The 17068-nt window shown below is 33.3% G+C and overlaps 1 protein-coding gene across 2 annotated transcripts in view; it reads right to left on the reverse strand.

Moving 5' to 3' along the window:
* Window positions 1-17068, reverse strand: part of COL21A1 (collagen type XXI alpha 1 chain) — a 126171-nt gene that overhangs the window by 18926 nt on the left and 90177 nt on the right. For both annotated transcript variants that reach the window (XM_069488266.1, XM_069488267.1), the window contains 3 exons: window positions 5192-5236; window positions 3102-3155; window positions 963-1016 (listed from right to left, as the gene is read on the reverse strand). In XM_069488266.1, the coding sequence (XP_069344367.1) occupies window positions 963-1016; window positions 3102-3155; window positions 5192-5236 (153 nt within the window). The remainder of the gene's footprint in view (window positions 1-962; window positions 1017-3101; window positions 3156-5191; window positions 5237-17068) is intronic.

Genomic DNA, 17068 nt, shown 5'->3' on the forward strand with positions numbered 1-17068 from the left:
TGGAACCTGCAATACTCCAAGGATCCACAGTGGTCCACCACTGATCAAAGAGCAATTACTTTTTCCGTTATTGGGTTCCCGTGACATTTTATCCTTTCTGTTTCTCTAAGTATAATACTTTAGAAATTAAAAGTAAAGTAGATTAGGTCATCTACTCATCTTGTAAGCCAGAGTCTTTCCCCCCAGGACAATGTCTAGTCAGAGGTTGAATGCTTCCAAAACAGCAATTCCATCACTCCCTTTTGGAAGGTTGTCCTAGAATCTACTTGCTAAATAGTTGAGAATAGTTTCCTGAGTCTAGCCAGAATGTATTTGGTTTGAGCCTCTGATTAACCAAGGAAAAAAATAATTCTCTTAGCACAGGATTCTATATCCCTAGAGAATGGTCAAATCATGATATTCAAAGATTTTGTTCTACCTTGAGAATAACTAACCTGACATCCTAAATATATTTGTCAAGTTTACCTTACTTTCTTAAATTCTGAAAGTAAAGATAATATGCTCCCTTACTTATAGGCCTAAATAAGTGAATGCATAATAAGGCATTTTACAATAAAAACTACATATACATTCCACTAAATAAACATGCCAAAAACAGGAATAGAAAATTGGTAAGAGCTATCCTCATTCATAACTACTAATGCTCTAGATTGGTGGTTTTGGCACTGAGCTTTGCAGAGCTCTATGTATTCCTTAGGGCCTACGAGACACCAAAAAGGGTGTAGGAGATTGAGTGCTGAGGGATTCCAGACCCTCTCCAGCTTAAACCAGATCTGTTTTACATCAGCTTTTTTCATAAGCTAAGCTTTTGCCTAAGAGTTCATTCTTACAAGTAATTGTTCATAGAATGAAAACTTCATCCAAAATAAAGTCAGTGCAGTAAGTCAAGATTTTCACTGAAGTTATAAATGGCCACCGTGATTGCACAGATTTCTTAATCTTATTAATTGTGTTATATTTACCTTAGATCCCGGTGCTCCAGGCTGACCTGGTGAGCCATTGCTTCCCATCAAACCCTACATTTTTAAAAGGGAATTTCAAGAGTAACACAGGAAAGAATATTAAATAACACTAAATTCATTTCCAAGTCACACATTCTTATCATAATTAATCCACTAAATTATAAAATAATAATAGAGAAATTTCCCATAAACATCCAAATAAAAGATAATAAAAGTAAAGAATCAAACTACAAGGGCAACAGAGCAAGACCTTGTCTCAAAAAAAAGAAAAAAAAGAACCAAACTATGCAAGATAACATGAAGGTTAGCAGAGCCCTCATAATTCAGTTACTTAAAAAAACCTACAAACACCAAAAATGACTAGAGAGCTACTAAAGGACAGACGTAAAGAAAAGTTTATTTTTTCTACACTCTTACTTCCTCCCTTTTGTCATGATGGCTAAGAATTAGGTTTATTCATAGATGTTATCTTCATCAACATGACTTACAATTTCTATTATCTTGAACAATCTAATAAATTCTCTAATAATCTCTCTTCAAGTTATAAAATAGCTATATTTTTAACCATATGATTCAAAATAAGATAAAGATAACTACTCTAGCAATTACAATCTGAGTTAATTTAGATTACACATTAAGTACTATTATATATTCAAAAACATTTGGCAAAGGAAATGTGATAAAAAAATATTTAATTAATGTCATCAGAAAACAGAATCTTGGTATGACCATAATAAAAGTACCATGTCACCACTTTGCTGTCAACTTAGGATGTTATTGCAATTATAAAATGTAAAAGTATTAGTTCTTAGCATAGTGAATAAAATACAAGAAATGTTAAATATATTCTTGAGGTTTAATGGATATTAGTCAATACTTTCATTTTCTGAAGACTAACTTAGATACTAATAAATAACCAAATTTAATTTATTATTTTAATTAATAAGTAAATTGGTAATGATGGTAGAAGTAGGAAAAAAAGCATTCCTTTTTAAAGGGAACTATCTTCTTTTAAATTATTGCTCAAAACTTGAATTCATATTTAATGAAAATTTTCCTTATTTACTCTTACATGCAAAATTCACCAAATGTCTCACCAAACACTAATTAAAAATCTATTTTTTAAATTATATTACTAGGCCGGGCGCGGTGGCTCACGCCTGTAATCCTAGCACTCTGGGAGGCCGAGGCGGGTGGATTGCTCAAGGTCAGGAGTTCGAGACCAGCCTGAGCGAGACCCCGTCTCTACTAAAAATAGAAAGACATTATATGGACAACTAAAAATCTATATAGAAAAAATTAGCCGGGCATAGTGGCGCATGCCTGTAGTCCCAGCTACTCGGGAGGCTGAGGCAGTAGGATCGCTTAAGCCGAGGAGTCTGAGGTTGCTGTGAGCTAAGCTGACGCCACGGCACTCACTCTAGCCTGGGCAACAAAGTGAGACTCTGTCTCAACAAAAAAAAATAAAATAAAAAAAAAATAAATAAATTATATTACTAAATGAAAGTCATAAATTTTCAAACATAAAAGTGATCTGTTTTACTTAAAAAAAAGTTACGATATTACAGGTAATTTGATTCATAGATTAAAATCAACATCATTTCTAGCAACTTAGAAATTAATCTACTTTTGGAATTTTACACATGCATGATAGGATTTTCAGAATATCTAATATCAAATTCATGTGTCCCTTCAATTCCTGAACATCTAAAATAATTTGTTCACTGAATTAGGATCATCCCACACTACCTCTTCTGAACATATTCTCCTTTATCAGTGTAATAAATTTGTAAATTTTTTAAAAAGTGAGAAAACATTCACAAGTTTTAGACTTTCTCATGAGGTAGTTAATATTTTTTAAAATTAATATTATAGCTAACATATTTGTTTTCTTATTTATCTACAGTAAGGGCTTCTGACCTTTGTTTGGAGGGCCAACTTTTTAAGAAACTGAAGAAATCTTTACTCCTTTGGGAAAATGGATGTAAACATAATATTTTTTTACACAAATGAACAGAATTAGTGAACCTCAAAAATCTCATTGCTACATCTTCTACAGTTTTGTGAACTACGAAATATGAACTACTGGGATGTAGTAACAACATTTTAAACACTTTGATAATAATGACATTAACATACAGGCATCCCTGGAGCTCCTTTTTTGCCTAGTGGTCCTGGAGGCCCAATTTCTCCCTAAAAAATCAAATTTTAAAATTGTTAATTATGAACTCATTTCCATGAATTTCCTGCCTAAGCATGATGGAATGAAAATTCAATACCAGTCAGTCCAACTTTTTTTGTGTGTTCCCTTCCACTATTGTAAGAAAAGAGCAAGTCAAGGCAGCAATCTAACACCTTAAAGACCTGGGTCTAGGGTCTGAGGAATTACTGTCAAATATTTTCATTATGAAATCTGTAGTGACACTCGCCATTCTTTCAAAGGAAGACCTACTACTAGCTCAGACAGAGTTGGTAAGGTGAGAAAACAGAAATAAAAAAAAATCAAGTAAGAAATTTTCTTATTTATCATTGAGTGTAAGAGATATGATAGTGAACACAAATTAATAAAGAAAAAAATAGGGCACAAAACTACAGCATTAGACTTCAACTTCTGGGATTGTCACTGATTAGGTGCTCTAAGGGACCCTCTGAGTCCAGAACAAAACAACCCTGGAAAGGATATACTCCATGAGAGAGTGCTGATCTTCCAAGAAGTAGCAGAGGTATTCAAAGATTTCTCATTTTAATAAAACATACCCTTAGTTGGGACTATAATCATGAAGATTTGGAACTGTGCAAAAACCTTGCCAGAGGTAGAGACATAGGAAGGGCGGGAGTGTTGGAGGGTATATGAGTAGCTCTTGGAAGCTAAATGTTGACCAGCCATGAGAATGGGGGAGAAGTTTTCGATATCTGATAACTCAGGATTTTCATAGGGGGCTGAAATGGTATGTATGGCTACCAGCAGGAAGCGGCTCTTTATTTCCCTGTTACACTAATAGAACTTCCACTAAATTAAGACACAGCAATGAGCTCATAATCAACAATAAGAAAACAGCAGATAGCAAGCCACAAGACTGAGAATAACAAATAACAAATAATGACAGGAATAACAAATGATAAACTTCAGATATTAGGATTATTAGAAACATAATTTAGAACTATATATGAGATCTTTAAAAATTAAAAGACAAAATCACGGAAGACTATTAAGATTGAAAATATAACAAATGACTATCAAAAACAAAAAGAGGAATTTTGTTTAAATTTTGGATTAAAAAATAAGAACTTCTAAAAGTAAAAAATGTGATTGTTTATAATTTTTTTAAAATCAATTGATAGTTTAAACAAAAGATTAGATACCATAAAGGAAGAATAAGTAAACTAGAAGATATACCTAAAATAATTTGACCAGAATATAAAACAAGATATGAAAATATGATGATGCTAATAGGAGATGTAGAGTATAAAATCAGAAGAAATATGTCTAAACCAAATTCCAGAAAGAAATAACAGAACAGAGGTAATATGGAGATAATGGCTGATTTCTTCCAGAACTAATAGAAATAATTCCAGAGAGCCCGAAAGCAAACTGAATTCCCAGCAGGGTGAATAAAGAAAAATCCTTATCTAGACACATCATAGTGAATTTTAAGAACACTAAAAACAAACAAAATGCTTTAAAAGATCCCAAAAGGAAGGGACGGATCACTTACAAAACAATGATAATTAGAATGACACCATATTTTTCTTGGTTAACAATGGAAGCCAGGACACCATGGGAAAAAATCTTCAATTTACTGAGAGAAAATAATTGTCAACCTTGAGTTGGATACACTACAAAATTCTCTCTTAAAACAAGATTAAAATTTTAAAAATTGCAATTAAATAGAAACTGAAAGTTTATTAACAAGATACCTGTGCTAAAGGAATATTCAAAGACATAGTTCATAAACAAATCATCCAAAAGGATTGTCTTAGGGAACAAAATAGAAAAGTAATCAAGTAAAATAGGATGCATAAATACAAATTATTATTATCTATATAAAACAAAAATAAAACTAATTTGCAAGGTTAAAATAACAGCTTCTAAAATTACATATTTAAACAATTAACTGTAACCATAAATACTGTAAAAATTATTCTATGGAAGACAATAATACATCACCACTTTACTCATTAAATGAGCAAATCCAGGCCCAAACCTTCTAACTCTTGTTAATACTCACCTTTTGGCCCATTAATCCTTGGTTTCCAGGAAATCCTGGGATTCCCTAAAAACAAATAAAATAGATTTTTAATTTTAAAAAAATTATGGACTTTATCATTAAAGAAGAATCAGTCATACTTGGAGTTTTACTTATAAATAATGCATACTTTCAAACATGCTTATTATAACATTGCTACTTATAATCAATTTTAGAAAAAATAAAATGTATGAGATACAGCATTGTATGAACATCTACTGATATTTAAAGTTTTAAATAAAGGCTTTTTAAAAAAAAGAACTATGAGGAAATTAATCTTGGTTCTTCCTTCAACCCAAGAGAAGTGATAAAATAAGAAGGATATTTCATTTGAACACATTCTTATATGACTCATGATGAATCATGCAAGAAAAACTGTCAAATGATAGGAGTTCAGATTTAATGCAACAGTTCCAAAGACCCTCAGAGTCTCACAGCCTTAGTTAAAAATTAATGAAACTAAATGATTTCCTCCAGACTGAGCCTTGATACAACCATAAACCTAACTATTTGTGTAAAATATGGCAATTTTTTCTCCTAATAATTCTCCTGTTGGTGCAATCATGAAGAATAGGTTAGAATAAAGTTTGTGAAGAGACAGAAAAAAGAAATAGAACTCTTTCACATGGGTAAACCTAAATGCACAAGTCTTTAGCTAGATTCAGAGAAAATTAATGTTAATTCTATCAAGAATGAATTTAGCACATTTATTAATTGGAAAGCGTTTCTATTGTCAGCCTTTCAATATGTTTACCCAAAATGATCATTTATCACTCCAAACAAACAGTGGTGGCACTAATCAATTTTCATTTCTTATTCAACTTTCTTAGGTACTTTCTTGGTGACACTTCAGTTGAAATAATTAACACTTGTTTTTATACATATGTATTGACTCTCAGGCAGAAACAGTAAGTTGAAAGACAAGGAAATCAGGCCCCATCATTATGTCTTTGAAAACCGTCTACATCATGGGCTTTCGAAGAAGAGCAGTACTGGTCAGTAAATCAGGGCAGGTGGTACAGCTGCCACTAATAATGAGAAAAAGCGTATTCTATTCTAAATGGAAGAGTCTACCATTCTTTTTTTTTTTCCACATCTTGAGTTTGTTAATATAACCCTCACTGATCAATGTGCTAATCACAATTCTAGTGCAAGACAAGCAAATAGTTTTAGTTTTAAAATCTGAACTTGAATCATACATTGGAATTCAGTTTGATTCTATTCAGCTCAATTCAGTTTGCCACTTCACTCCACTCTTTGAAGGGAATAAAATTTGTATGTGAGCAATGACTATCAACAAGGGGCTCACAACCTAGTTGAAAAGATAAGCCTTTATAAATATACTACCTGGAGAATAGAAAAACAATACAAATACTTTAATAATATAAAACATGGGCACAATACACCCAATATGCACTCTAAAACATAAAGCAAAACTAAAATTATAGAGTTATGAGTATAAAGAAAATAGACTGAAATGAATTATATCCTTCTAAGGCAGAAAATGCATATTCTCAACACAACACGTTAAGATAAATACTGTTCAAAATAAAGGCCTCCATTTCAAGGGACCATGATTTGGCGTGAAACCACCCTGAAACCTCTTCTCATTCAAATATAGACACACACACACACATACCCCGCACACACAAATTCACTATAAGTTTAGATTAAGTTCTGAATTTAACTAAAAATATGTCTATAAAATCTTATCAGAAGCAAGGCGGCTATACAGTTTTCTATGCTGCAAAATGGGTAGAGTTTTGTCAATGCAAACACCTTGGCCCCCAGAATCCCTAAAGGGGAAATGCAATTGCCCATGATATCGTCAGATTTGAGAAGTTGTATTTCTTACTGCATGGAGTCTTTTATTACCTAGAGTTTTCACCACTATTCAAAACTCTCTCTGTCTTTACATAATCTATGATGTTAGTGGGAATTAGTTATTGATATCCTTGCCTCTACTGTTTCTGAAGCCAGTCCCAGTATCAGCAAGTCCTGGGGACAAACAGAGTTATGGCCAGGTTTCCATAAACACCACCCTGGCTTCCACCTCCCAGGAGCCCTTAGGAGCCCATTTCCCCACAGTTCATTCCCTGAATTTGATTTGACATGCTTTTATCTGAGTTATTCTAATATCGAGCTTGGTCTACACTAAGACATAGCCAAAAATCTTACATTATTTCAATATATCAGATATTGACATTATCTTGGGGAGATCCCAGATTAGGAAAAAATTATTTCTTTTCTTGTCTGTCTTTTTCAAACTGATCAAAAATTAATATACATTTCATAGATATGAAAAGAAGTCATAATATCTCCTATGTCCAATTATGCTAAGAATTACTTATTTTGCAAATACCAAGTAAAAATATATAAACATTATACAATATTAAAAATAAAATGTAAAATTGATTTATATAGCAACTCTTGGCAAAACTAACATAATACCACAAGCATGCATAGTATAAAAGACTATTGAGGGCGAGGTTAACCAGAAAAACTGAAATCATTCAGAGCTATATTTGTTAATAAAATTCTCCTAGATAATGTTTTCCTGGGCTCCCAATACATATGCTGAAATTGACTAAACTTTGCCAATTTTACATTAGCAGTAATATCGTTCAAAACCATTTGAAAGTTACCAGTTGGTTGATCCAAAAGTATTTAGTGACAATTATTTCATAGAGATATGTTTTTCCAGGCAAACTATTTTATATTTCACTTTCAGCCTATGTGGTTTTGGGTTTAGGCAACTGTGACAATGTGTAAGTAAAGACAGAAACAAGTATTTTATTTGGTAAGAATAAATGGACTTATTTTCTTCACTTCTGTGATTTCAGTTTGGGTTTGAGGAATAGCAGAAAGTCAACTGGAAAATCCTGCATAATGTTGTGGTAAAAGAATGTTGACATGAAAAAAATGTTCTAGAATCTTCTCTGTAACCATTTAAACCATTGCTGTGTAACAGGCTATTAAGAATAGAAATACATACTTTAGAATACACACTTTGGCTTCTATTTCCTAGAAACTGCTTTATAATGAAGGAAATGTGTCCATAATATATTACTTAGAAAAGAAAAATATCACATTATACTTTCCCACATGCAATGAATGTATTTACTTTATTCCTGAAATTGGACCACGTTGGATCAAGTGTGCTTTTACGTACTGCAATATTCACAATGTATTAAAGACCTAATCCATTTATGATTTTTTATATTAAAATGGTCAGCCTTTCTACATAGTGGTAGAGATATTTAATATCACACAGTTATCAAAATATTAGAAGCATATTACATGCTTTCTTCTATTATATCAAGAAGTGATTTGTTCATTCCTAAAGATTCAATAAAGGAAAAAAAACATACGTTGTAAACATCATTCTTATTAGCTAAAAAGATTACAATATAATTACTATTACTACTAAAGACTATAACAGAAGCAGGATGAAGCAGTTAAAAAATTGTATGCTGGAGTCAACCAGCCCATTTCCTAGTGGCTGCTCCACTCCAGGCCAGTTATTTAAACGGTGAAATCTCTGCATCCCCATTTTATACACAGGGAAAATAATAAAACATATCTGATAGAGTGGGTACATTCTATCACTTAACTTTCACAAGTACTTAGCTCAGTGCTGGCACTATAATGAATAAATTTTTATAACTCTTTCCACAGCTCCTCCATGACCTTTGAAAGTTGTGAAATAGATAAAGTCAATTCTTTTCCCTTTCCATGTCTCAAAATTTTATCTTCTTTCTCCATTTTGAGGACATCTTTTTTCCCCTCTTTCCACCTTACATTTCCGTACCTTCATTTCCCAAGGTTTCCATTGTAAGCAAAATGACTCTAGCAATCTAAAGTTTCCCACTGGGGGGCGCCAACAAGTCAGCATTGCCCGTAATGCATTACCTTTTGTCTTTTCATATTTTGCTGACTTTGATTATAAAATTATATTTTTGCTTTTTAAATATTTTAAATATATTTCATCACTATTTGTTCAGAAAAATATGACTGAGAACTTCAAATATATTTGTAGTTGAACTCCACAATGTTTTTCAATTCCTATTTTTAATCTTCACACTAACTGATAGATCATTATGAATGATTTACAACACATTACCCTGTAGTAAGATAACTATAAAGACAAGTAACTCGGGGGACAAGGGCAATATATGTAACCTTAACTTTTGTACCCCCATAATATGGTGAAATAAAAAAAAAAAGACAAGTAACTCGTAATCACAGTTGTCAAAGCTAAAAGAAAACAATATACACGTACTTGCAATGAAACCTTAATAAGGCAATTACCAGTTTTACTACTTCCATATTATACTTTAATAAATCTTTAAACCAAAAAATTATCTAAGAATCTTGGGTAAATTTATTCACCCTGACCTACAGACCAGGACCCACATGGGTTGGACTCAAATTACCCAAAGATAAATAATATAAATAGAAAATACTTTAGTCAATATTTTTAGGTTACTCATCATTATATACAACAAAAGTATTGCTGGTTTGAGACTGTAAGTTACAGACAGAGAGCAAGGATGTCACAGGAAGGAAAAGCCATTTGGAGGCCATTTGCCGAGCTACTCCCAGTTACTGGCATTTCTCTTCCACACCTCAAGGCATTTCTACATTTTTTAAAGGCCAATAAGATAGTTTAAACAATGTTGCTGGTGCAAAAGCATAGTTTTTCAGGGCAAGACAGAAAGACAAATGTTTGACCAACTAAAATTACATACCTGAAAACCCAGAAAGCGAGGAAGACTATCTAGAGAAGAAAGGACCAGATAAAGAGACCAGGGACAGTGTATACATTGCCACATTGTGGGAGAGTCCTATGACCACCTGTGCCCCCAAAATCCAGAAAAATAACCTGCCCCTTTATATTAGCAAAGAAAGTGATGCACATATAAAATACATCAATGTGTTAAAAGGAACATGTATTGTACATACATATGTAAAACTGACAATTCATTTTGAAAAAAAAAAATGTTCCAAAATAATACCAGGGTTGTTCTAAAATGGGCTCTGATCTTCTCAAAGTCTGAAAAGTAAAGACCCTGCTTTTTGAGTACAGGGACTGTTACTATATAACTCAAGACAAATTGTGGAAACATCATTAAAGAAAAAACTAAACGTGGATTTTTCAAAGACCTTTATAGCTGATTTGATTGCTGAATACAAGTTAAATACCATTTTCCAAAGAAATCTGAAAATTGTATCAATTTTTTTGAAATTTCATATACGATGGAGGTCATCAAACAAAAATATTTTAAAACACCACATCAAAAATGAAGCCAGTTTGATCAAGAAAACAAATAAATTTTTAACCTTACTAAAAAGTATTTGAAGATTATATCTAATTTTATATCTTTGCCTTTTATAACCTCATATTTTTTAAATATTATGTATATACTATTCCATCTAAATCTCTGTAATACTTATTGCAGCTTATTATGAATTCTGTTATGTTTATATAATATACGAGGTCTGTCCGGAAAGTATCCAGCCATTGTTATTAATAATATAATGAGAATGGTTTGCACGACAACATTAATGTAACCTTCCAGCCAAAGAGAGTGGACTGCAACGCACATGCGTGAACAACGACAACTTCACTATACTAGTCCGTGGGGTGGGAGACGCGGTGAGTGAGCATGTGTACTGTGTGGATGTCGCATTCAAAATGACTTGAGTAGAGCAACAAATCTGCGTCAAATTTTGCATTGACCTTGACCATTCCTCCATGGAAACTATTCAGTTGATTCAGAAGGCTTCAGGAATGATGCAATGGGTGCAGCACAAATAAAAGTGTGGCACAAACGCTTCAGAGATGGTTGAGAATCTGTTGGAAGTGATCCGTGTTCCAGAAGGCCTGTAACAAGCAGAACATCTGAGAATGTTGACTGTATATGGGTTAGGTTAAGAGATGCTGAGAGAACTGTGTGAGGTCCCAAGGTGTTTGCTTTGAAGGGGATGGAGGTGCTGTTGTTTCATGTACAATGTTTCCTGTATCTTCTTCAATAAATGTCTCTATTTTTCACATTACATGGCTGGATACTTTCCAGACAGACCTTGTATATTCTCATTTTTCCTACTAAAAAATAATGAAATGCAAGACCAATAAGCATTGACAAAAATAAAAATTTTAAGGAAATTATATTAGTTTTGTATTGATCTGCAACAAATTATTACCAAATACTTAATGCCTTAAAATAGCACAAATTTATTATCTTATAGTCCTGTGGCTCAGAAGTCCGGTATAGTCTCAATGGACTTAATTCCAGCAGTCAGCAGGGCTGCACTCCTTTCTGGAGTCTCTAGGAAAGAATCTGCTTCTTTCTTATTCAAGTTATTGGCAGAATTCAGTTCTTTGCAGTTGTAGGACCAACGTCCTCATTTTTCTGCTGGTTTTAAACAGAGGGCCACCCCATCTTCAGGAGGCCACCACATTCCTTGGTTTACATCCCCCTTCCTGTATCTTCACAGCTAGCAATGACGGGTCAGGTCCTTCTTGAGTGGCATCTTTTTGACCCATTACTGGTCTATATTTTTCTACTTCTAATTACTCATGATTAGGTTGCCCCCTGCCCCAGATAATCGCAAATAATATTTCCATCTCAAGGTTATTAACCTTAATCACATCTGCAAAATTGCTTTTCCATGTAAATTAACATATTCATAGATTCCAGGGATTATAATGTGAATATCTTTGGAGAGGAGGGGAATTGTCATTATTTTGCCTACCACAGAAATATTTTCTAATATCCAAGGAACAGATAGTTTCTATGTATTTTAAACTCCACCAAGGCATTAAAAGGATGGAAATAATATAAATTCAAATCATGAGGACACTAATATTAAAATCAGTTAAGAATAATACCTAAAAAAGAAATCTACAAGCTGATCTAATTTGTTAATATAAATGCAAATGACTTTAATACTAGTAAATTAAATATAGCAGTTCATCAGAACAAAAGCAAAGCATAACTAAGTAGGGTTTATTTCAGGATGCAAGGAGTGTTCAAATTAAGAAATGTATTCATATGATATGCTATACTTATATAAATTACTATAATAATAATTTAGAGGAGAAACATACAAAATCAACTCAAAAGATACTAAAAATGTATTTTATAAAATTTATCATGCATTATTTGTGAAAACCCTTAATAATCTATGAGGAATAGAACTTTGTAAATAGGAATCTGAATCAATCAGAAACCAATTATAAACATCCTACTTGGTGAAACACTAAACATTTAGACATGCTAAATTCAGAAATTAAGCATAGGCTATATTTTATACTAGCAATTCCACTTACAGGAATATATCCTTCAGGAAAACCATTGCATAAGTAAGTAGGAATATATGCAACTTCAATAAGAGAGAAGTTATAATGAAATATAGCCATGCTAGAAATCAGATAGATTTTACATTGTCCTGTAACTTGAAAATGAAGACTATATTTTGGCTAATATAAGAATTTCATATGAGTTCCTCTTAGATATCAAAGGTTTTTAATGAAAATTATGCATAATTGCCCCTGGTCCCTACATGATTTAAGAACATAATTTATGGGGTTAAAGTCAAAGGCTGTTTACATATTAAGCCTTAAAATCTAGACTTGACATCCCGTATACATGATGGTTCTTCGTACCCATTCTCTTCAAAACAAAGAATGTAATCAATCCCCAAGTCAGTGAGACTACTAAGCCTACAGAAAGAACAATGAGAGTCTATTTACTCATTATCCATTATCCATTCTGAGAACTATCACACGTTATTTCATTCTGAGAATTTATCGTACATCATTTCATATTTTCAATTGCATTTACTCCTCTTCTAACTTCAGGGCTCAATAGGGACTCTTTCAAATTATAAAGAGATGAATAGAGAAGAGGAAAATGAAAATAAAATATTTTAATGCTTAACAATGGTTCTTACAATGATATTTTAAAAGATTTTTTCAGAATACCACCACAAAAAATGATCAGTGCTATAGACACAGAGCTTCTAAATTTAAAATCCACAATGTTGCTTTATAAAGTTGTTTGATGGTAGTCCAGTTTTACCATCCCAATGATATTTATGCCATTTGTAATAGTAAAGAATCAAACAGATTCATGATTAAACCCGGTGGGATTTTATTAACTAACTTGTACAGATAATGGGCCAATATTCGCTTTGTAAGTTTTTTAATCTTTAGATACAGTATTTTCACAGTCATTGCAATGCCAAATATCAGGATACCAAAAAATTGTAGACACTGCTTACAAAATAAGTCACTCCTGTAGGTAAATTTAGTCACTCTCAGATAAATTAAATTTATTTAATTTAGATAAAGCCTATTTCAAAATGCATTGTAAGAGTTATTTTCAATCAGGTTTTAAAACATAATCCCTAGAACTAGAAAGGGATTATTACGATAAGTACAACTGAATTTTCAAATCGTTATTATCTAAATTGTTAAATGTGAGTTGCCTTCACACTAAGAAGTGCTGTGTGAATTTCTTAACAGCAGATATGAGTTTCAAGTTAAAGTTGGTTTACACAACACATACCAAGGATGTGCCACTCCTGCAGCCTGAAAGAGGGGTGAGAAAAAGTATTACAAATCTGTACAAAAGACTTAAAAACCTTACCATACAATTGCAAATCAAATAAGAACAATACCAACAACAATATAACTTGGAGGGTTTTCCTCTTACCTTTCTTCTCAATCTAAATAAAAAGTATAGCCATGTGGGCAAATAAAGACACCTCTACTTTACCAGCATAATAAAGTGGATTATTCCACATGGGAAATCATCACAGCTATTCAACATTTCACTTTCCCTAAGGATTTTATACATGTCTTCTGCCTAAAATGATTTGCCAAATGTATAAAAATGATGTGCCAAATAATCACACCATGGAAAAGGTGATTAAACAAAAGATCTACTTGTCTCTTAAGTAAATGGTGACTTGGACCAGCTCAGCAGTTAACATTACACCATAAAAACAAGCATAATGTGTGATTTAGCAAGAATTCGAAAGGCATGAGGAAAACAAACAAGGAAACAATCAAAGCTTCTACGAGCCAATGTCTTCAAACATACTACAGTGATCCCCATGTCTTTATACCTGGAAAAATGAGAGCAAACATTTCCAGAATAAAAAGGCTAAAGACATCCTAAATTAAGAAATGTGTGCTCGTCTCCCTAAGTCTACAAAAGGTGGCTCATCCTCAGGGAGCTCTGCGGATCTCAGCTCAGAGTGGAACCCAATCCCTGCCTACAAATCTTCACCATGAGCCACAAGGCTCCCTGTGTACAATGGGACCGGCTAGTGAGCAGAGGACTAGCAAGCAGATGGCTTGGACTGCCTGCTGTAAAAGGTTATATACACTAAGTATATGTCATCGGGATTCAACACCAGGACAAGAATAACTAGGACAAAGCTGCACTGAATACTTTGAGACTGCAGGTAACCTGGGTGGCAAGAATTGGCCACAGCAAATTAGTTGGTTTAAAATGATAATTTGGTCTAAAAGCTGATTTACTTGAAAATGAATATTTCCTTGTTACTATTTTTTTTTCAATTACTGATAAATCTGGTATACTGTTGCCCTCATATTGCTCTGTTCCCACCATCCATCTAGCTGCCCCAAATTAAATCACAGTGATTTTGTGAGAAGTTAGGAAAAAACATGCACAACAATTGAGGATTCTTTGAAACAACCTGATTGTCCTTCATTTCTTGGCATAAAAATTAAAATGCAGTCTGGCAAGCTTGGTCTCTTAAAAAAAATACCAAAAAGCACTCATAACTCAGGCCTTAATTTTTGTTATAATGTATTACAAAAACAATAGCATGCTCATGGGAGATAATAAAACACAGGCAAGCAAAAATGGAACATAACAGATATTAAAAACCCACCTAGGGGGGCAAATAAGCAGAGTAATTGAAACATGATTAAAGCATATGATATTTATCTGTGTAGATCCCTATTTACACATGCATATTTATATTTTTCTTAACTATGGTTTATATACATAACACATTAAGTACTACACATTTAAATTGTTTCAACTTCACAACATGATAAATAGAGAGAAGAAATAAGGGCTAAAAGTTACTAAATACATTGATGCACGTAGAAAAGTAAAAAATGGACAAATTAAGTTTTTAAAAGTACAAAAAATTTTAAAGTTAAATGTTAATGGTTTAAAGATAATTTTTTTTTAGTTTTAAAAATACATGAGAATTTAACAAAATTGATAGCATAGAAAATATTGAGAGCCTTGCTTTTAACCAAATTGTCATTTAAACCAAGTTGTTTATCAACTTGCTGAAAGTCCAAATGTTTTTGATCAATACATGTGCTACCAACAGTTTGCAACATACATCAACATGTACTCACACACATTTTCACACAGGAGCTTTACATAAAATAATTGTTAAGGATTAGACTAAATGAAAAACTTAGTATACTAGTTTCCAATGGCTGCTGTAACAAATTACCATAAACTTGGTTGCTTAAAACAACAGAATTTTATTCTCTCACAGTTCTGGAGGCCAGAAGTCTGAAGTCAAAGTCTTAGCAGGGCTGTGATTCCCCCAGAGGATCTAGGGAAGACTCCATTACTCGTCTCTTTCAATTTCTGGCAGCTGCTGGCATTCCTTGACTTACGGATGCATCACTCCAAATCTCAGCCACCATGGTCTCATTGCCTTCTCCTTTTTGTGTGAAATTTCCCTTTGTCTCTCTCTTAGAAGGACACTAGTGATGACATTTAGGATCCTCTGGGATAAACCAGGATTATCTCCCCATCACAAGATACTTAATCACATTTCCAAAGGCCCCTTTTTCCAAATAAAGTAACATTTACAGATCCCAGGGATTAGGAGCTAATATCTTTGTGGGAGGGGCAATTTTCAACCGAACACAGTTCACCCTCTGGACCCAAAGATTCACACTCATCCCACACAAATATACATTCACCTCATCTCTAAATGTCTCAACACATCACAGTGAAGTACAAATTCTTATTTAAATAGCATCAGCTTGAAAGTCCCAAATCTCATACTCTAAATCAGGTATGGAATATGATATTTGCTGGGACAAAATCCCCTTCTACCTGTGAACCTGTAAACTAGAAGGCAAGTTATCTACATCCAAAATACAATGTTGATATAGGCGGAGGATAACAGTTATAAACATCCCCATTTGAAAAGCATGAAAATGTAAGGAAGGAAGGAATCACTGGTCCCAAGTAATGTTGAAATCCAACACAGCAAATTCTGTCAGGTTTCAAGCTCTGAGGATAGTCCTCTGGGCTTGAGGCCATGTATTCTGGTCCAGAGGCTCTGGTCTCTGTGCCCACGACTCCAGCCTTGGAGTCATTATTCTTTTTCCTTGAAGGATAGTACATATTTGCAGCTGAGCAGTATAATTGGCTTGTTCCCTAAGGAAGTCTTATAGCCTTCCTTCATTTTGTCCTGTTTGTAAACCATTCCGTCCAAACTGGTCATATTTCTGCTGATATAACATTCTCAAAAACCTTGCTGGTCTCCTGTGTATATCATAGTGATTTATACAATTAGACAAGAGGCTCCTCCACAAGTCTTTCCTGCATAATCTCATCTTTGTTTGTGGCTTCCACTGGGATGGTTGAGTGGATCCATGAGTCGTATACCTAATCTCTTTAGCATGAGCAAAAGTTTGGCCACATCCTTAGCCTTATTTCCAGCATGCTTTTCTGACAGTGAATCTGCTAATTTTTTACATTTTCTGCAATTTGGATAAAGTGAATATTTCCCAAATTATCAAGTGCTCGTTCCTTTTTGTTTAACAGTTCTTTC

Source organism: Eulemur rufifrons, chromosome 15 (assembly GCF_041146395.1).
Source record: "Eulemur rufifrons isolate Redbay chromosome 15, OSU_ERuf_1, whole genome shotgun sequence".
Lineage (NCBI taxonomy): Eukaryota > Metazoa > Chordata > Mammalia > Primates > Lemuridae > Eulemur > Eulemur rufifrons.